The sequence below is a fragment of the Esox lucius genome, chromosome 24 (assembly GCF_011004845.1).
Source record: "Esox lucius isolate fEsoLuc1 chromosome 24, fEsoLuc1.pri, whole genome shotgun sequence".
NCBI lineage: Eukaryota > Metazoa > Chordata > Actinopteri > Esociformes > Esocidae > Esox > Esox lucius.
In genome coordinates, this window is record NC_047592.1 from 14,221,119 (window position 1) to 14,242,144 (window position 21,026).

Below are 21,026 nucleotides of genomic sequence, written 5' to 3' on the forward strand. Positions count from 1 at the left end.
CTGGTGTTGCCCCCTTTGGCTGAAATAGCTTCATGTATCCATTTAATCTAACTGTTTCTCAGTCCTTTACATTAACTGGGAGGAATCTCTACTTTACAGTACTGCTTCAACTGTGTAATGTTGGAGGGCGTCCTTGTATGAACGGCTCACTTCAGGTCCCCAAACAGAATATCTATTTGATAGAGATTTGGGTTTTGACACATCTGTAATCATATATTTCTTCTTTTTGAGACGTTCTTTTGTAGCTTCCCACTCATGCAAAACATGAGGATTTCTCAACATATATTTACAGTGGGGCAAAAAAGTATTTAGTCAGCCACCAATTGTGCAAAGCCTGTAATTTTCATCATAGGTACCCTTCAACTATGAGAGACAAAATGAGAAAAAACAATCCAGAAAATCACATTGTAGCATCTTTTATGAATTTATTGGTAAATTATGGTGGAAAATAAGTATTTGGTCAATAACAAAAATTAATCTCAATACTTTGTTATATACCCTTTGTTGGCAATGACAGAGGTCAAACGTTTTCTGTAAGTCTTCACAAGGTTTTCACACACTGTTGCTGGTATTTTGGCCCATTCTTCCATGCAGATCTCCTCTAGAGCAGTGATGTTTTGGGGCTGTCGCTGGGCAACACAGACTTTCAACTCCCTCCAAAGATTTTCTATGGGGTTGAGATCTGGTGACTTGCTAGGCCATTCCAGGACCTTGAAATGCTTCTTACGAAGCCACTCCTTCATTGCCTGGGCGGTTTGTTTGGGATCATTGTCATGCTGAAAGATCCAGCCATGTTTCATCTTCAATGCCCTTGCTGATAGAAGGAGGTTTTCACTCAACATCTCACGATACACGGCCCTATTCATTCTGTACCTTTACACGAATCAGTCGTTCTGGTACCTTTGCAGAAAAACAGCCCCAAAGCATGATGTTTCCACCCCCATGCTTCACAGTAGGTATGGTGTTCATTGGATGCAACTCAGCAAACACGTGAGTTGAGTTTTTCCAAAAAGTTATATTTTGGTTTCATCTGACCATATGACATTCTCCCAATCCTCTTCTGGATCATCCAAATGCTCTCTAGCAAACCTCAGACGGGCCTGGACATGTATTGGCATCAGCAGGGGGACATGTCTGACACTGCAGGATTTGAGTCCCTGGCGGCGTAGTGTGTTACTTTGGTACCAGCTCTCTGCAGGTCATTCACTAGGTCCCCCCGGTGTGGTTCTGGGATTTTTTCTCACCTTTCTTGTAATAAGTTTTACCTCACAGGGTGAGATCTTGCGTGGAGCCCCGGATCTAGGGAGATTATCAGTGGTCTTGTATGTCTTCCATTTTCTTATAATTGCTCCCAAAGTTGATTGATTTTTTATACTGATAACAAGTTCAAACAGTTGCAATTAATACAGGTAACAAGTGGGGGACAGAGGAGCCTCTTAAAGAAGAAGTTACAGGTCTGTGAGAGCCAGAAATCTTGCTTTACCAAGGAATTCACCAATACATTCTTAAAATATCCTACAATTTGATTTTCTGGATTTTCTTTTCTCATTTTGTCTCTCACAGTTGAAGTGTACCTATGATGAAAATAACTGGCCTCTCTCATCTCTTTAAGTGGGAGAACTTGCACAATTGGTGGCTGACTAAATACTTTTTTGCCTCACTGTATCAGTTAGATGTAAGTGCTAAATCAGAGAAGTCAAACCGGTTCCACGGAGGGCAGAGTGTCTGCCGGTTTTTGCTCTCACCTTGTACTTCATTGATTAATTAGGTCATTAATTGGTTAGTTTCTACTCTCGCCTGGTTGTTTAGGTCTGAACTGGGAACCAATTTATAGGAAAAAACAAAAACCTGCAGACACTTGGCCCTCCGTGGAACCTGTTTGACACCCCTGTGCTAAATGCATATTACCAACTATAAATACGTTTCTTGTATTTAAGACATATTGAAACATATTTGAAAACGGAGAAATACAGTGGATATAAAAAGTCTACACACCCCTGTTAAAATAAAGTGTTCTTATGATGTAAAAGAATGAGACAAAAATAAATAATGTCAGAACTTTTTCCACCTTTAATGTGACCTATAATGTGAACAATTAAATTGAAAAACAAACTGAAATCTTTAACCTTTTCATGCGTGATTTTCAAATATTCCTTACTGACCCCCCAGCGTGAGTTTATTTGCATGTGACTTCAGTACTCTCCAGCATTTGAACTTACGCCAGCATTTGAACAGTTACCTTGCTAGGTAAGGAACACTACATGCATTGCATTGCATGCTTCTCTCGTTGACTCGAATTCTAAGAGCTGACAAAGTTGGTTGATTTATAACTGTAGCTAGCTAGAAAACGTCAGCTAACCGCTAGCAAACGTCAGCTGCCCGCTAGCTAACAAATCGTGACCAGTAATTCAGTGCAGTGAAAATGAATAAACTATATAAAATGCCTGAGGCGCCGGATGGTTTCCCCTCAGGAGAGGGAAACAGTGCCCTACCAACGCTGTTTACAGTAGAGGTGGGCAGCTGTTGACCTCAACTGAGGATGTCGTCGGGCGGTGGAAGGAGTACTTCGAGGATCTCCTCAATCCCGCTGTCACTTCTTCCATTGAGGAAGCAGAGGATGAGGGCTCAGAGGTGGACTCGTCCATCACCCGGGCTGAAGTCACTGAGGTGGTCAAGAAACTCCTCGGTGGCAAGGCACCGGGGGTGGATGAGATCCGCCCTGAGTACCTCAAGTCTCTGGATGTTGTGGGGCTGTCTTGGTTGACACGCCTGTGCAACATCGCGTGGCGGTCGGGGACAGTGCCTCTGGGATGGCAGACCGGGGTGGTGGTCCCTCTTTTTAAGAAGGGGGACCGGAGGGTGTTCCAACTATAGGGGGATCACACTTCTCAGCCTCCCCGGGAAAGTCTATGCCAGGGTTCTGGAGAGGAGAATACGGCCGATAGTAGAACCTCGGATTCAGGAGGAACAGTGTGGTTTTCGTCCGGGCCGTGGAACACTGGACCAGCTCTATACCCTCTACGGGGTGTTGGAGGGTTCATGGGAGTTTGCCCAACCAATCCACATGTGTTTTGTGGATTTGGAGAAGGCATTCGACTGTGTCCCTCGCGGCATCTTGTGGAGGGTGCTTGGGGAATATGGGGTCCTGGGTCCTTTGCTAAGGGCTGTCAGGTCCCTGTACAACCGAAGCAGGAGCTTGGTCCGCATTGCCGGCAGTAAGTCAGACTTGTTCCCAGTGCATGTTGGACTCCGGCAGGGCTGCCCTTTGTCACCGGTTCTGTTCGTAATTTTTATGGACAGAATTTCTAGGCGAAGCCAGGGGCCGGAGGGTGTCAGGTTTGGGGACCACACAATTTCGTCTCTGCTCTTTGCAGATGATGTTGTCGTGTTGGCCCCTTCTAACCAGGACCTTCAGCATGCGCTGGGACGGTTTGCAGCCGAGTGTGAAGCGGTGGGGATGAAAATCAGTACCTCCAAATCCGAGGCCATGGTCCTCAGTCGGAAAAGGGTGGCTTGCCCACATCAGGTTGGTGGAGAGTGCCTGCCTCAAGTGGAGGAGTTTAAGTATCTACGGGTCTTGTTCACGAGTGAGGGAAGGATGGAACGGGAGATTGACAGACGGATCGGTGCAGCTTCTGCAGTAATGCAGTTGATGTATCGGTCTGTCGTGGTGAAGAAAGAGCTGAGCCGCAAGGCGAAGCTCTCGATTTACCAGTCAATCTACGTTCCTACTCTCACCTATGGTCATGAGCTTTGGGTCATGACCGAAAGGACAAGATCCCGGATACAGGCGGCCGAAATGAGCTTTCTCCGCAGGGTGGCCAGGCGATCCCTTAGAGATAGGGTGAGAAGCTCGGTCACCCGGGAGGAGCTCAGAGTAGAGCCGCTGCTCCTCCACATCGAGAGGGGTCAGCTGAGGTGGCATGGGCATCTTTTTCGGATGCCTCCGGAACGCCTTCCTGGGAAGGTGTTCCGGTCCCGTCCCACCGGGAGGAGACCCCGGGGAAGACCTAGGACACGCTGGAGGGACTATGTCTCCCGGCTGGCCTGGGAACGCCTCAGTGTCCCCCCGGAAGAGCTAGAGGAAGTGTCTGGGGAGAGGGAAGTCTGGGCATCCCTGCTTAGACTGCTGCCCCCGCGACCCGGCCCCGGTTGAAGCGGAAGAAGATGGTATGGTATGGTATGGTTATTAAGGGACCATTACTACAGGGCATGTCTGATCTGAAGGCCCATCTCTTGTTAAAAGTCCCAAATCCTTCTTTATATCTCACAAAAAGCATGTCCCGCACATGCAATTCTGTGCTTGTGGAAAAACACCATGCTACACGCATATTGTAAAACATGGAAATTTACATCTGTTGTACCACTTGGCAGTGGACCCCTGGCACCCTTTTGTTGAACACCAAACATCTTACCGCTGACACAATTTAATGCCTGGGAATTTAACATTTCGGAACTCCAAAAGCCCTGCCCGAACATACGTCATACAGGAAGTCCCACCCTAATACACGTCATACAGGAAGTCCCATCCTACAAACCGGATGTTCGCCCACCTGTCACATCAATCTGGAAGTCCCGCCCTCCATTCTGACACATTATATCCTACATTTACTACTGATGATTCAATTCACTTTATACTGGATTATTCAAAATGTTGAAGTTTCGGGTCTGATGGTAAATTTTGTGCTTACAATGAGCCGTCTTCTTCTGATTTCTTATCTTAATGGTCCCAGAGATATAACAAAGCAACAATTTGTTTGATAAAATCAGTTTTTATAATCGAAAACGATTCATGTTCAATACAGCGTTGTAGAACGAAATCCAACGCAGAACAAAACTATTCATGATATTTAAAACCCTTATAGGTTTTAACACAGCATAATTGGTATTTCTGAAAAGAAGAGAGTCTCTAGCATTTAACCAGACACAGTTTATCCTTCTACGTGGCCTCTATGCTTCGCACGACATCAACAAAGACATTCTGTCTGGCACCAATTACACACAAGCTTATGTATTTAGTAGCATGTACCTTTCTCAAATGATGACCAGTGGATTTGAAACTTGCTAGGTTGAGAGCACACTAGCCACACATTACGGCAATTGTTGAACGATCACCGTCAGACGCACACACAGGACACATGGACAGTGGGCACCACCCCAACTAATCTTCAACCAAACTTGACTATTGCGCTTGACGCATAGCTGTCGCTGCTCACAAAACTATACTCAGCATTTAAGTATAAATGGTGACACCTATGTTGAAAAGCAAAATAGGAGACCAATTTGGAATACATTTGTGGAAGAAATCATAGAATGTGTGTCAAGCAACTAGGTGAGTACAATATGATTGATTACCCTAGACATACAATATATTAGCATTAGCATATTAGGCAATGCTAGGCTATGTCATATAGTTTCTGAGCGTCTTACTGCCAATTGGGTCATGTCATTATAGTAGAGTTCAGTTCATAATGTCCTTATATGTAACCAAATGTTTATGTGATTTGGCTATGACATGTTGATGCCTATTCATCCCCATATTTCTCCCTGAATCCCCAACAGTGATTCAGGAGGTCCCCCTGACTATTGACCCCCACTGTGACGTTATCATCTTGCTGGCCATTTCAGAGCTTTCCCAGAAATCGATAAGTCTCCCCCTTCTTTTTCATATTCCCTTCTACTCTTACCCTTTCTACTCGTGCCAACTGTTTGCGTAGTTTCTATGTGTGCAAAGATCCTGATCCTGCTGACATCTAGTGGATCAAGTGGAAAATTCCTCCAGATTCCTAATCCATGTTTGGCCTTCCCCACTGGAATTAAAAAATGATGAAGAATTTAGTTTTATCTTCTGCCAAATATATTGTGTTATTCATTCCTGCATTAATTTATAATTGCTACAAACTACAGAGTGTCTCCTTTAAAATGGTACCAAAAATATGTTTCTACCATATTCAGGTCATGAGCTACAAGCATTTAGATTTGGGTACATCATTTTAGGTTGAAATAGACTTTTTTTGCCCCTGAACTAACAGGTATCCAAACTGGCATCCTCATTTCATAACCTTTAAGAGAGTTTTCACAACAAAATCAATACCTTTATGGTTACAAAATTTTCATGAGGGGAGAGGAGAGCTTTAACTTGACCATCTACGAGACTGAGCCAGGGGACTCACTTTTTCACATTTGTAGTGCTTTGTGCATCAATTCAATTACATTACAGTCTACAAACGTTCTTTTCTACATTGTGGCACTAATGTGTTTTAATAGAATCAATGATAGAGATTAATCTCCATGATGTTATGCAGATCACCCTCTTTTGAGGATCAAAGTCTAACAGCGTGTCTGTACTTCAGCAACTTGCGTCTGAATCAATCCATCATGACCAGGGCAAAGTGGCACATTGAGTTTATACAAAGTGTATTTGTGATATACGATGGTTTTTGAATGAGTCACATGAACAGAACACGGCAGCATAACATTTTTTGTACACACCTGATTGCGACTAACTTGGGGAAAAAAAGACAAGTCTAAAGTGGGGCCATATCCAGATTTCATCTTCAAGTACGATTTCTCGTTTCCTGGTTTCTGGTGCTTTAACATCACAAAATTAATTGGCAGAGTTAAACCACTAGGGGCAAAATAATTGCCAGTTTCTACCTCTAGATAAACATAAATTGTGCATCTCTTTTGCAACACAGTCAAGAATATGTGTTTTACTATAAATAAGCTTGATTTGTGCTTGAACTTTGTTATACCGACATATAGTGTATTTACATTGTACACCCCTTGTGTATCTTCAGGACGGCATATGTTCATTTGCCAGTATTCTCAGCAACTGACAGAAATAATAACACTGATTTTACTCTGCTTTAAGACAAATGGCAATTCTTTTTAATAGATGTTTAGAGATAAAAACATCACAGATTAATTGGAAAAAAGGAGCATCTTTATATAAGGCAGTAATTTATCTAGACTTCACTTCCTCTTTAAACAAATAGTGGAGCCCACCCAAAACTCGTGCGTTCTTTGGGGCTTGCACAAAAACATTTAAGCTGATTCTGTCACTCTCTTGCACACTTTCTCTCTTGACCCTCATCTCAGTTGTTCTGTCACACCAGAGAAGACGTTGAAGAATGTTCAGATTGTGTTTAATCCTGGTTCTGCTTAATAACACCTGTAAGTTGATTTAATAATCTGATCTACGTTATGAAAGTTTGCCTGTTTAAGTGCTATGTGTCATTTTTCAGACACCTGAACAAGGTTTATTGTTAGGATCCCAAATACAGTGCAACCAGGATTTATCCATGGTCTTGTTCTTCTCTCTCCATTCCAGTTAAGGCACAGAGCGATGACATCGGTCATTCAATTTCTTTTCAGTATGCTCAGCTTGGAGATAACGTGACTCTGAAATGCTTTTATCCAGACATCATTTCTCATGTTTCATGGTACAAACAAACTGCAGGACAGAAGCCTCAACCTATATCAACTATTTACAGATATAATGTTGAAGCAACATTTCACAATGATTTCAAGGACAACCATCGGTTTACAGTTCCTGGTGGGAAAGGTGTGTTCCACCTCAGGATCTCAAACATCCAGCCGTCTGATTCAGCCATGTATTACTGTGGGGCATTGAGGGGCAATTTCATTGAGTTTTCGGTTGGAATATTTCTCATTCTAAAAGGTAATAAACAACTTCTATTCAATATTGAAAAATATGTTTTTGGTTGACATATTTTTTATATATATTCTAAAGTGTCAGTCATTTACAACAGTTTTCACTCCTTTTTTTGTCAGGATCCAGCAAGACTGTTGTACAGCAACCTGTTTCTCAGTCAGTTCTGCCAGGAGACTCTGTGACTCTGAACTGTACAATAAACACTGGGACCTGTGAAGGAGAACACAGTGTCTATTGGTTCAGACATGACTCAGGAGAATCTCCTCCAGGAATCATTTATACCGATGGAGACAGGAGTGGTCAGTGTATGAAGAGCCCTGAGTCTGGGTCTCCTACACAGAGCTGTGTCTACAACCTCCCCAAGAGGAACCTCAGCCTCTCTGATACTGGGACTTACTACTGTGCTGTGGCCTCATGTGGAGAGATACTGTTTGGGAATGGGACCAAGCTGGATGTTGGAGGTAAGTTATACTTATAACTTAATTACATGTATTATTATAACTATAAACAGAGAAATATAGATTACAAGCGAGGCGTTGTCCATTCATCTTTGGTTTAATCAAGTGTGACTGTCAGATCAGGCTAACAGGTGGTAAATCATTATACCTTTGACTTTAAATCTATAACAGACATTATATGCCATATATGTTTTTCTCTAAAATTACAATATTATTGTGATTCGGTGGTCCCTGGCACTGCAAGTGCCACACTTTTCCCACTGAGTTATTGAGAACCACTCTCAATGTCTCATTTCTCAATGTCTCATTTCTCAATGTCTCATTTCTCAATGTCTCATTTCTCAGTGTCTCATTTCTAGTGTCTTATAGCTCAGGGTTTCCAACTACAATTATTTCAGTGTTTCATTGCCTCAGCGTCTTATTACTAAATATGGCAGCGTCTTAGCCTCCCAGTGTTTCATTGTTTTTGAGTCTCCGTTTATTTTTGCTCAGTGTCTCAGTCTCTTAGTGTCCCCTGTTTGATTCCCCACTAAAGGCTTTAAGGGGGACCATCTTCTATTGTTGTACTGCCTGATAACAGCGCTGGTTCTGTGTGTCGTCCTCATCGTTGTTCTTACTTGTGTTCTATACAAGATCAGCAGGTCCAGTGGTAAGTATTGTTGTCTTGTAAGATACAGTCAGTTATGGCTACATTTAAAGCATTTGACCAATTTCAGTGAGAATTGGTCTCATTGTTTAACAATGATAATGATGATGATTGTTAATATTGATTCTTCATGTACTTGTCTAAAAGGGATGCACCCTCAACCAAGTGATCCAGCAGACCCCAGTCATAATCAGGTACACAGACATAACTCCTGTTCTTACATTTACATTTTAGTTATTGACCAGGATTGGGTCAAATTCGTTTCTGGCCAAAGACTTACAAATAAGCATACCTGCTGGCAAATATTAAATGAAAATGTTAAAATATGAATTTTCTTTCTTGTATTGTTCAGTGTAATTCTGGGATATCAATTCAATATGAATTTCTCATCAGGATCAACATATGGACAGTCTCCATTACGCTGCTCTGAATGTTGTCCACAAGCAGAAGGCCAGTAGACAGAAGAGTGCCATAGAGAGAGACACTGTATACTCTGGAGTAAAATGAAGAAACATGAACTCAACTGAGTTGTGGTATCATGAATGCTAAAACGTTTAATTTAGATATAACATGAATAAAACATTCACAATCAAACGTTCATGTACTCTTGTATTCACTGATATTCTTCCATTTTCACTGATATTCTTCCATCTGCAGAGATATTGCATGGATTACAGCAAAATTCATCCTGATAACTTTTTACATGGTGTACTTGATTGACAATGTTTCAGATTTAACAGACTTTCTTCCATTGGCTGTATACCGTATAGCAGCGTTGTTCTGATGCCCTAAATAGATTTTCCACTAACATAAACTAACCACCAGCAATGCAGTCAGTCCTCACCACATGCTGTGTTCACACCTCAGTTCATTAAACCACCAGACCAGTTCACTAACAATTTCAACACAATGTCCTGTCACTAACACTTTCAACACAATGTCCTGTCACTAACACATTCAACACAATGTCCTGTCACTAACTCTTTCAACACAATGTCCTGTCACTAACTCTTTCAACACAATGTCCTGTCACTAAGCCTTTCAACACAACTCTCGGTCAGACAATAACAAACTAAACATGCACTTGCTAATTATCTTCCAATAGGAAGCAGGAGTGTACACTGACAATACCAAGGCAATTAATTTTGCAGCACCTTGTAGAAGTTATGGAAACGTTCAAAATATTTGCTAATGTAGCAGGATGTTTTTTTTATGGTTTTTAGCAGGACGTCTACTGTATGGTACTGAAAGTGCTCTCATTGCTGTTCTTGCCATTGTTGATAACATATTTTAAAATCTTGACAGAGCTTTATCATGCAGTCAGGAGCCATAATTAGCCTGCCTGATTTCAAATCTCTTTTTATTCATAGGTTATCTAGGATCACATATTAAATATTTAGTTGTTTTAATAAATGATGGATATTGATCCTCGAATGTATTTTATGCCTTTAGAGTTTAACTGCCAATCTTCAACACAGACAACTCAAGGGGTCAACGCAAATATGCAGAAATGCACTCATGTAAAATATCTGTTAACTTATAATAATACCGTCATAGTGCCAGGTATTTGCCATCAGCCAAGTATTACCATTACCAGTAAGGTAGGCTAGTTATAAAGGCTAGCTCAAATATGCTTAATGGCCTGAAATGGCTTCTTGGTAGCTTGTTAAAACAATCAATCTCTGCAGTGTTAGTTTGACCACTTTAGGTCTGCTTTTGCTCTCTTCTACTAAAACAGGCCACAAAGCTCAGCGGTACAGAGTGTGGTTAAACTTAGGGGTGAAAAGACAAAACACAACTGTTCAGTAGCTGCAGTGGTGTATTCACCTTTTTTGGCATTTCACCTTATATACCTCTGTGTGTGTTTGTGATTCTGTCATTTTTAAGTGGCTAGTTTAAAGTAGGAATGTAGCCAGTATTGAAAACTCTTTATTTACATTGCCCATCACATATAAAGACTCAAATCAAAATGGATGTCATGATGTTTTCCGCCCCTTGGTATTTCCTGTGTTTTTCTCACACTGATCACAGCCCCCTATTTTAAGAAGCAGCTAGTCATCTTATAAGGTGAATGTGATTGGGCTCTGAAGAAAGAGGTGGGGCTAGTGAGGAAAGCGTCACTTTCTGTTTTGTGACTGGTAGTAAGGAGCAAGTCAATGTTGAGAAACGATCTTTCCAAGTCTCTCATTATCAGGGTGAAAAGACAATTACCTGCCCCTCGTATAAATATTCAAAATATGTCAATAAATATGTCAATAAAAACCACTTGAAAGCATTGCACACTTGAAAAGTGGTCTTTTTTGTTTGCATATTTGGACACATGGATATGTTAAAAAAAAATATCTAACCTAATTTAACAAACGACACTAAAGGATTCTTTGAAATTTTTTATTCATCAAAAATCTACAGTAAAACAATTTTATAATGCAGAGAAAGTAAGTAAACCCCTAGATTCAATAGCTGGTGTTGCCCCCTTTGGCTGAAATAGCTTCATGTATCCATTTAATGTAACTGTCTCTCAGTCCATTACATTAACTGGGAGGAATCTCTACTTTACAGTACTGCTTCAACTGTGTAATGCTGGCGGACATCCTTGTATGAACGGCTCACTTCAGGTCCCCAAACAGAATTTCGATTTGATTGAGATTTGGGTTTTGACTCATCTGTAATCATATATTTCTTCTTTTTGAGACATTCTTTTGTAGCTTCCCACTCATGCAAAACATGAGGATTTCTCAACATATATTTACAGTGGGGCAAAAAAGTATTTAGTCAGCCACCAATTGTGCAAGGCCTGTAATTCTCATCCAAGTTACCCTTCAACTATGAGAGACAAAATGAGAAAAAACAATCCAGAAAATCACATTGTAGGATCTTTTATGAATTTATTGGTAAATTATGGTGGAAAGTAAGTATTTGGACAATAACAAAAGTTCATCTCAATACTTTGTTATAAACCCTTTGTTGGCAATGACAGAGGTCAAACGTTTTCTGTAAGTCTTCACAAGGTTTTGACACACTGTTGCTGGTATTTACGCCCATTCCTCCATTCAGATCTCCTCTAGAGCAGTGATGTTTTGGGGCTGTCGCTGGGCAACAGGGGTTGAGATCTGGTGACTGGCTAGGTCATTCCAGGACCTTGAAATGCTTCTTACAAAGCCACTCCTTCATTGCCTGGGCGGTGTGTTTGGGATCATTGTCATGCTGAAAGAACCAGCCACGTTTCATCTTCAATGCCCTTGCTGATAGAAGGAGGTTTTCACTCAAAATCTCACGATACATGGCCCCATTCATTCTTTCCTTTACACAAATCAGTTGTCCTGGTCCCTTTGCAGAAAAACAGCCCTAAAGCATGATGTTTCCACCCCCATGCTTCACAGTAGGTATGGTGTTCATTGGATGCAACTCTTGAATGGAAGCATTCTTTTTCCTCCAAACACGATGAGTTGAGTTTTTCCAAAAAGTTATATTTTGGTTTCATCTGACCATATGACATTCTCCCAATCCTCTTCTGGATCATCCAAATGCTCTCTAGCAAAACTCAGACGGGCCTGGACATGTATTGGCTTCAGCAGGGGGACATGTCTGGCACTGCAGGATTTGAGTCCCTGGCGGCGTAGTGTGTTACTTTGGTACCAGCTCTCTGCAGGTCATTCACTAGGTCCCCCTGTGTGGTTCTGGGATTTTTTCTCACCTTTCTTGTAATAAGTTTTACACCACAGGGTGAGATCTTGCGTGGAGCCCCGGATCTAGGGAGATTATCAGTGGTCTTGTATGTCTGCCATTTTCTTAGAATTGCTCCCACAGTTGATTTCTTCACACCAAGCTGCTTACCTATTGCAGATTCAGTCGTATTTACCAATAAATTCATAAAAATCCTACAATGTGATTTTCTGGATTTTCTTTCTCATTTTTTCTCTCACAGTTGAAGTGTACCTATGATGAAAATTACAGGCCTCTCTCATCTTTTTAAGTGGGAGAACTTGCACAATTGGTGGCTGACTAAACACTTTTTTGCCCCACTGTATCAGTTTGATGTAAGTGCTAAATCAGAGGAGTCAAACCGGTTCCACGGAGAGCAGAGTGTCTGCAGGTTTTTTCTCTCACCTTGTACTTGATTGAATAATTAGGTCACTAATTGGTTAGTTTCTAACCTCGCCTGGTTGTTTAGGTCTGAACTGGGAACCAATTTATAGGAAAAAACAAAAACCTGCAGACACTCTGCCCTCCGTGGAACAGGTTTGACACCCCTGTGCTAAATGCATATTACCAACTATAAATATGTTTCATGTATTTAAGACATATTGAAACATATTTGAAAACGGAAAACAGTGGATATAAAAAGTCTACACACTCCAGTTAAAATAAAGTGTTCTTATGATGTAAAAGAATGAGACAAAAATAAATAATGTCAGAACTTTTTCCACCTTTAATGTGACCTATAAAGTGTATAATGTTCAATTGAAAAACAAACTGAAATCTTTGAGGATTTTTCTAAATAAAAAATCACAATAACCTGGTTGCATAAGTGTGCACACCCTTAAACTAATACTTGGTTGAAGCACCTTTTGATATTATTACAGCACTCAGTCTTTTTGGGTAGTAGTCTCTTAGCATGGTACATCTTGACATGGCACATCTTGACGTGGCCCACTCTTCTTTGCAAAAGTGCTCCAAATCTGTCAGATTGCAAGGACATCTCCTGTGCACAGCCCTCTTCAGATTACCCCACATATGTTCAATTGGATTCAGCTCTGGGCTCTGGCTGGGCCATTACAAAACGTACATTTTCTTCCGGTGAAGCCATGCTTTTGTGGGTTTGGATGTGTGCTTTGGGTCTTTGTCATGCAAAAATTCCTTCATCTTCAGCTTTCTAACAGACGCCTGAAGGTTTTGTGCCAAAATTGCCTTGCATTTGGAACTGTTCATTATTCTTTCCACCCTGACTAATGCCCTGGTTCCAGCTGAAGAAAAACAGCCCCAAAGCATGATGCTGCCACCACCATGCTTCACTGTGGGTATGGTGTTCTTTGGGTGATGTGGAGTGTTGGTTTTTGCGCCAATCATACCTTTTGGAATTATGGCCAAAATGTTCAACCTTGGTTTAATCAGAACATAACACATTTTCCCTAGTGCTTTTGTTTGTTTTTACAAATTTCAGCCGGGCTTGGATGTTTTTCTTTGTAAGAAAATACTTCCGTCTTGCCACCCTACCCCATAGCTCATTCATATGAAGAATACGAGTAGTAAATGTAGGGTATAATGTGTCAGTTTTGTGTCAATGGTGATTTATGGCCCTGGAGGGTGGGAGTTCCAGATTTACTTATTAAGGAGTAAGGACAGAGACAAAATTTGATTGCACAATTTAATCGTTTATTTGCAAATAGAGAGACGCGTCAAACACTTACAAACATAATCATCCGAGGTTCTACATGTTTTTCCGTTTGTTTGATGGGTCTGTTGAACCCGCAGTACACATGTGTCGAGGCTGAGGCTAGCGGTCGTGAGTTACATACGGGGGCTGGTTCATCGTTAGATGATTGTGTGTCATTCACAGATATTGTATGTTTTTGAGGAAATTACAAGGTGTAAAATTGTTGTCTTTCATGGAACACGGGATGGTCACCAAGTTTCAAAACTGCGAGGACACCCACCCTAGAATGGTTTTTATGTATTTACACAATAACCATTTCTATGGCATCATGAATCTGAAGAGTTTACGAGAATGCAGCACATCTTACTCGGAAGGGACAGCATACGCCCATACTAACCCAAACCGGTAGACGCAAACACTACATTTTATTTTGTGTGGAAAACAATCTTGCGTTGATCCCCGTTGTACAAATGTTACGAATGTTTTAATTACCTGAAATAACATATCCTGACCTGTCAACGATTCACCGTTGTTCATGCAAATATATACGCAACCTTCCAGGTAACTTTGTAATGTTTTGCTATATAATGCAACTTAAAAGTTAATCCTGACTTAAAACAAAAAATGTTTATTGCAAAACTCACCATTGCTCATACATACATATGTACCAAAATCCTTGTTTTTATTTTTAACAATATTTTAAACCAAAACCGCGACAAAATGCACCTATGCATAATGTGTGGTTGGCCGTGGCGATGTCTGATCCTTCAAAGTAAAAGCATTGCTCATTGCGATGTTTGTTGGACTACTAACCGTGAAACATGGGATGATTTTCAACCTGCATATAGTACAGTTTGTAATATTGGTTATTAAGGCACCATTACTACAGGGCAGATCTGATCTTAAGGCCCATCTCTTGTTAAAATGAAAAAAATGGGCTGAAGTCCCGAATCCTTCTTTTTATCTCACAAAAAGCATGTCCTGCACATGCAATTCTGTGCTTGTGGAAAAACACCTTGCTACACGCACATTGTAAATGTTGAAGTTTCGGGTCTCATGGTAAATTTAGTGCTTACAATGAGCCGTCTTCTTCTGATTTCTTATCTTGATGGTCCCAGAGATAGAACAAAGCAACAGTTTGATATAATCAGTTTTCATAATCGAAAACGATTCATGTTCCATACAGTGTTGTAGAATGAAATCCTTCTCGGAACAAAACTATTCATGATATTCAAAACCCTTATAGGTTTTAACACAGCATATTTGGTATTTCTGAAAAGAAGAGAGTCTCTAGCATTTAACAAGACACAGTTTATCCTTCTACGTGGCCTCTATGCTTCGCACAACATCCACAAGGACATGCTGTCTGGCACCGATTACACACAAGCTTATGTATTTAGTAGCATGTACCGTCCTCAAATAATGACCAATGGGTTTAAAACTTGCTAGGTTGAGAGCACACTAGCCACACTTTACGGCAATTGTTGAACGATCACCGTCAGATGCACACACAGGACACACGGACAGTGCGCACCACCCCAACTAATCTTCAACCAAACTTGGCTATTGCGCAAGACGCATAGCTGTCGCTGCTCACGAAACTATACTCTGCATTTAAGTATAAATGGTGACTCATAAGTTGAAAAGTAAAATAGGAGACCAATTTTGACTACATTTTTGGAAGAAATCATGGAATGTGTGTCAAGCAACTTGGTGAGTACAATAAGATAGATTACCCAAGACATACAATATATTAGCATTGGCATATTAGGCAATGCTAGGCTATGTCATATAGTTTCTGAGCGTCTTACTGCCAACTGGGTCACGTCATTATAGTAGAGTTCAGTTCATAATGTCCTTATATGTAACCAAATGTTTATGTGATTTGGCTATGACATGTTGATGCCTATTCATCCCCATATTTCTCCCTGAACCCCCAACCGTGATTCAGGAGGTCCCTCTGACTCTTGACCCCCACTGTGACGTTATCATCTTGCTGGCCATTTCAGAGGTTTCCCAGAAGTCGATAAGTCACCGCCTTCTTTTTCATATTCCCTTCTTCTCTTACACTTTCTACTCCTGCCAACTGTTTGCGTAGTTTCTATGTGTGCAAAGATCCTGATCCTGCTGACATCTAGTGGATCAAGTGGACAATTCCTCCAGATTCCTAATCCATGTTTGGCCTTCCCCACTGCAATTCAAACATGATGAGGAATTTTGTTTTATCTTCTGCCAATAGAATTGTGTTATTCTTTCGTGCATTAATTTATAATTGCTACAAACTACAGAGTGTCTCCTTTCAAATGGTACCAGAAATATATTTCTACTATATTCAGGCCATGAGCTACAAGCATTTAGATTTGGGTACATCATTTTAGGCGGAAATTGACTTTTTTTGCCCCTGAACTAACAGGTTTTAAACAAACTGGCATCCTCATTTCATAACCTTTAAGAGAGTTTTCACAACAACATCAATTACTTTATGGGAACTACATTTTCATGAGGGGAGGGGAGAGCTTTAACTTGACCATCTCCAAGACTGAGCCAGGGGACTCACCTTTTCACATTTGTAGTGCTTTGTGCATCAATTAAATTCCATTACAGTCTACAAACGTTCTTTTCTACATTGTGGCACTAATGTGTTTTAATAGAATCATTGATAGAGATTAATCTCCATGATGTTATGCAGATCACCCTCTTTTGAGGTTCAAAGTCTAACAACGTGTCTGTACTTCAGCAACTTGCGTCTGAATCAGTCCATTATGACCAGGGCAAAGTGGCACATTGAGTTTATACAAAGTGTATTTGTGATATACCATGGTTTTTCAATGAGTCACGTGAACAGAACACGGCAGCATTAAATTATTTGTACACACCTGATTGCGACTAACTTGAAAAAAAAAAGACAAGTCTAAAGTGGGGCCATATCCAGATTTCATCTTCAAGTACGATTTCTCGGTTCCTGGTTTCTGGTGCTTTAACATCACAAATTTAATTGGCAGAGTTAAACCACTAGGGGCAAAATAATTGCCAGTTTCTACCCCTAGAAAAACATAAATTGTGCATCTCTTTTGCAACACAGTCAAGAATATGTGTTTTACTATAACTAAGCTTGATTTGTGCTTGAACTTTGTTATACCGACATATAGTTACATTGTACACCCCTTGTGTATCTCCAGGACGGCATATGTTCATTTGCCAGTATTCTCAGCAACTGACAGAAATAATAACACTGATTTTACACTGCTTTAAGATAAATGGCATGTCTTTTTAATAGATGTTTAGAGATAAAAACACCACAGATTAATCGAAAAAAGGAGCATCTTTATATAAGGCAGTAATTTATCTAGACCACACTTCCTCTTGAAACAAATAGTGGAGCCCACCCAAAACTCGTGCGTTCTTTGGGGCTTGCACAAAAACATTTAAGCTGATTCTGTCACTCTCTTGCACACTTTCTCTCTTGACCCTCATCTCAGTTGTTCTGTCACACCAGAGAAGACGTTGAAGAATGTTCAGATTGTGTTTAATCCTGGTTCTGCTTAATAACACCTGTAAGTTGATTTAATAATCTAATCTACGTTATGATAGTTTGCCTGTTTAAGTGCTATGTGTCATTTTTCAGACACCTGAACAAGGTTTATTGTTAGGATCCCAAATACAGTGCAACCAGGATTTATCCATGGTCTTGTTCTTCTCTCTCCATTCCAGTTAAGGCACAGAGCGATGACATCGGTCATTCAATTTCTTTTCAGTATGCTCAGCTTGGAGATAACGTGACTCTGAAATGCTTTTATCCAGACATCATTTCTCATGTTTCATGGTACAAACAAACTGCAGGACAGAAGCCTCAACCTATATCAACTATTTACAGATATAATGTTGAAGCAACATTTCACAATGATTTCAAGGACAACCATCGGTTTACAGTTCCTGGTGGGAAAGGTGTGTTCCACCTCAGGATCTCAAACATCCAGCCGTCTGATTCAGCCATGTATTACTGTGGGGCATTGAGGGGCAATTTCATTGAGTTTTCGGTTGGAATATTTCTCATTCTAAAAGGTAATAAACAACTTCTATTCAATATTGAAAAATATGTTTTTGGTTGACATATTTTTTATATATATTCTAAAGTGTCAGTCATTTACAACAGTTTTCACTCCTTTTTTTGTCAGGATCCAGCAAGACTGTTGTACAGCAACCTGTTTCTCAGTCAGTTCTGCCAGGAGACTCTGTGACTCTGAACTGTACAATAAACACTGGGACCTGTGAAGGAGAACACAGTGTCTATTGGTTCAGACATGACTCAGGAGAATCTCCTCCAGGAATCATTTATACCGATGGAGACAGGAGTGGTCAGTGTATGAAGAGCCCTGAGTCTGGGTCTCCTACACAGAGCTGTGTCTACAACCTCCCCAAGAGGAACCTCAGCCTCTCTGATACTGGGACTTACTACTGTGCTGTGGCCTCATGTGGAGAGATACTGTTTGGGAATGGGACCAAGCTGGATGTTGGAGGTATGTTATACTTATAACTTAATTACATGTGTTATTATAACTATAAACAGAAATATAGATTACAAGCGAGGCGTTGTCCATTCATCTTTGGTTTAATCAAGTGTGACTGTCAGATCAGGCTAACAGGTGGTAAATCATTATACCTTTGACTTTAAATCTATAATAGACATTATATGCCATATATGTTTTTCTCTAAAATTACAATATTATTGTGATTCGGTGGTCCCTGGCACTGCAAGTGCCACACTTTTCCCACTGAGTTATTGAGAACCACACTCAATGTCTCATTTCTCAATGTCTCATTTCTCAGTGTCTCATTTCTCAATGTCTCATTTCTCAGTGTGTCAATTGTAGTGTCTTATAGCTCAGGGTTTCCAACTATAATTATTTCATTGTTTCATTGCCTTAGAGTCTTATTACTCAATATGGCAGCGTCTTAGCCTCCCAGTGTATCATTGTTTTTGTGTCTCCGTTTATTTTTGCTCAGTGTCTCAATCTCTTAATGTCTCATTATCTGAGTCTTTCATGGTCTCTCTCCCTGTTTGATTCCCCACTAAAGGCTGTAAGGGGGACCATCTTCTATTGTTGTACTGCCTGATAACAGCGCTGGTTCTGTGTGTCGTCCTCATTGTTGTTCTTACTTGTGTTCTTTACAAGATCAGCAATTCCAGTGGTAAGTATTGTTGTCATGTAAGATACTGTCTGTTACTAAAGTTAATGTATTTGATCTATTTCAGTGAGAATTGGTTTCATTGTTTTACAATGATGATAATTGTTATTATTGATTGTTCATATGCTTGTCTAAAAGGGATGCACCCGCAACCACGTGATCCAGCAGACCCCAGTCATAATCAGGTACTCTTGTTCTTACATTTACATTTTAGTTATTGACCAGGATTGGGTCGAATTCGTTTCTGGCCAAAGAAACTAATTACAAATAAGCATACCTGCTGGCAAATATTAAATACAATTTTAAAATAACCATTTACTGCCATGTATTGTTCAGTAATGTTCAGTGTAATTCTAAATACTGGGATATCAATTCTGCTTTTCTCCTCAGGAACAGGAGGTCGACACACTCCATTATGCTGCTCTGAATGTTGTCCACAAGCCGAAGGCTGGAAGACTGCAGAGTGCCTTGGAGGGAGACACTGTATACTCTAGAGTAATATTCCAAAACATGAACTTTACTGAGTTGCGTTTCTCATTTCCAAAATTGTTCAATTTAAATATAAAATAAATAACACATAACAATTTAAATGTACTCTTGGATTTACATCCATTTTCACTGGTGATCTTCCATTTGCAGAGATATTACATGGATTTGAGCTACGTTCATCACGAAAACTCTCAATATAACCATGTCAATTAGACTCTCAACACAACTCTCAGTCAGACAATAACAAACTAAACATACACTTACTGAGTAAGAAAAAAAGAAGAGAATTGATGTTGCTTAAAACCAAATTTAAAGAATGTACATTTTCAACACACTATTCACCTATGTGAATTAAGTACTGTGTATGTGCAGTATGTGCAAAATGCAGAACTGTAATTATCAATAGGGAGCAGGAGTGTGTATTGACGTTACCATGACAGTAACCTCACAGCACCTTGTAGACGTTATGGAAACGTTCAAAAAGTTTGCTAATGTAACTATTTTTTATTGAGTTCCAGGTAGTACTGTAGTTACACTTTGGGCAGGACGGACAGTCTCATACAATCAGGAAATATAGTTTCTCATTGAGGTTTTCAGCAGGACATCTTCTGAACTGTACTGAACATGGTCTCATTGTTCTTGCCATTGTTGATCACATATTTCAAAACCTTGACAGAGTTTTATCATGCAGTCAGGAGCCATATCTATCCTGCCTGATTTCAAATCCCTTTTTATTCATAGGTTATCTAAGCATAACTATTAAATATTCAGTTGTTTTAATAAATGGTGGATATTGATTCTCTAATGAATTTTATGCCTTTAGAGTTAAACTGCCAATCTTCAACACAGACAACTCAAGTGGTCAATGCAAATATGCAGAAATGCACTCATTTAAAATAATCTGTTAACTTATAATAATACCGTCACAGTGCCAGGTTTTTGCCATCAGTCAAGCCTTACCATTACCAGTAAGATAGGTAAGTTATAAAGGCTAGCTCAAACATGCTTAATGGCCTGAAAAGGCTTCTTGGTACTGTAGTTTGTTAAAGGTAGCCAATATGCTTACAGCTCCAGCACTTCAGCGTGTGGGCGTGTAAATCAATCAATCTCTGCAGTGTTAGTTTGACCACTTTACAGTAGGTCTGCTTTAGCTCTTTTCCACTAACACAGGCCATTAAGGTCAGCGGTACAGAG

At 40.2% G+C, this 21,026-nt stretch overlaps 1 protein-coding gene and 1 non-coding gene across 2 annotated transcripts; both read left to right on the forward strand.

The window, feature by feature from the left end:
• Positions 1-7,017: 7,017 nt before the first annotated feature.
• LOC105008665 lies at positions 7,018-9,289 on the forward strand. The gene is made up of 6 exons (XR_003777980.2): positions 7,018-7,176; positions 7,334-7,684; positions 7,798-8,139; positions 8,672-8,785; positions 8,930-8,976; positions 9,176-9,289. It is a non-coding gene; the product is annotated as an uncharacterized LOC105008665 (transcript).
• Positions 9,290-17,578: 8,289 nt separating this feature from the next.
• On the forward strand, positions 17,579-19,913 carry LOC105008667. The gene is made up of 6 exons (XM_029117960.2): positions 17,579-17,710; positions 17,868-18,218; positions 18,332-18,673; positions 19,233-19,346; positions 19,482-19,528; positions 19,734-19,913. The coding sequence occupies exons 1-6, from the start codon at positions 17,668-17,670 to the stop codon at positions 19,911-19,913; spliced, it is 1,077 nt and encodes a 358-aa protein (XP_028973793.1). The 5' UTR covers positions 17,579-17,667.
• Positions 19,914-21,026: the final 1,113 nt, after the last annotated feature.

What these genes read in the sequence shown, in the direction of transcription:
- LOC105008667 (XM_029117960.2), top strand. Translation starts at nt 17,668, where the DNA reads ATGTTCAGATTGTGTTTAATCCTGGTTCTGCTTAATAACACCT. An exon ending in GGTTCTGCTTAATAACACCT is followed by an intron (nt 17,711 to 17,867) that starts GTAAGTTGATTT and finishes TCTCCATTCCAG; the next exon opens with TTAAGGCACAGAGCGATGAC. An exon ending in GACCAAGCTGGATGTTGGAG is followed by an intron (nt 18,674 to 19,232) that starts GTATGTTATACT and finishes TCCCCACTAAAG; the next exon opens with GCTGTAAGGGGGACCATCTT.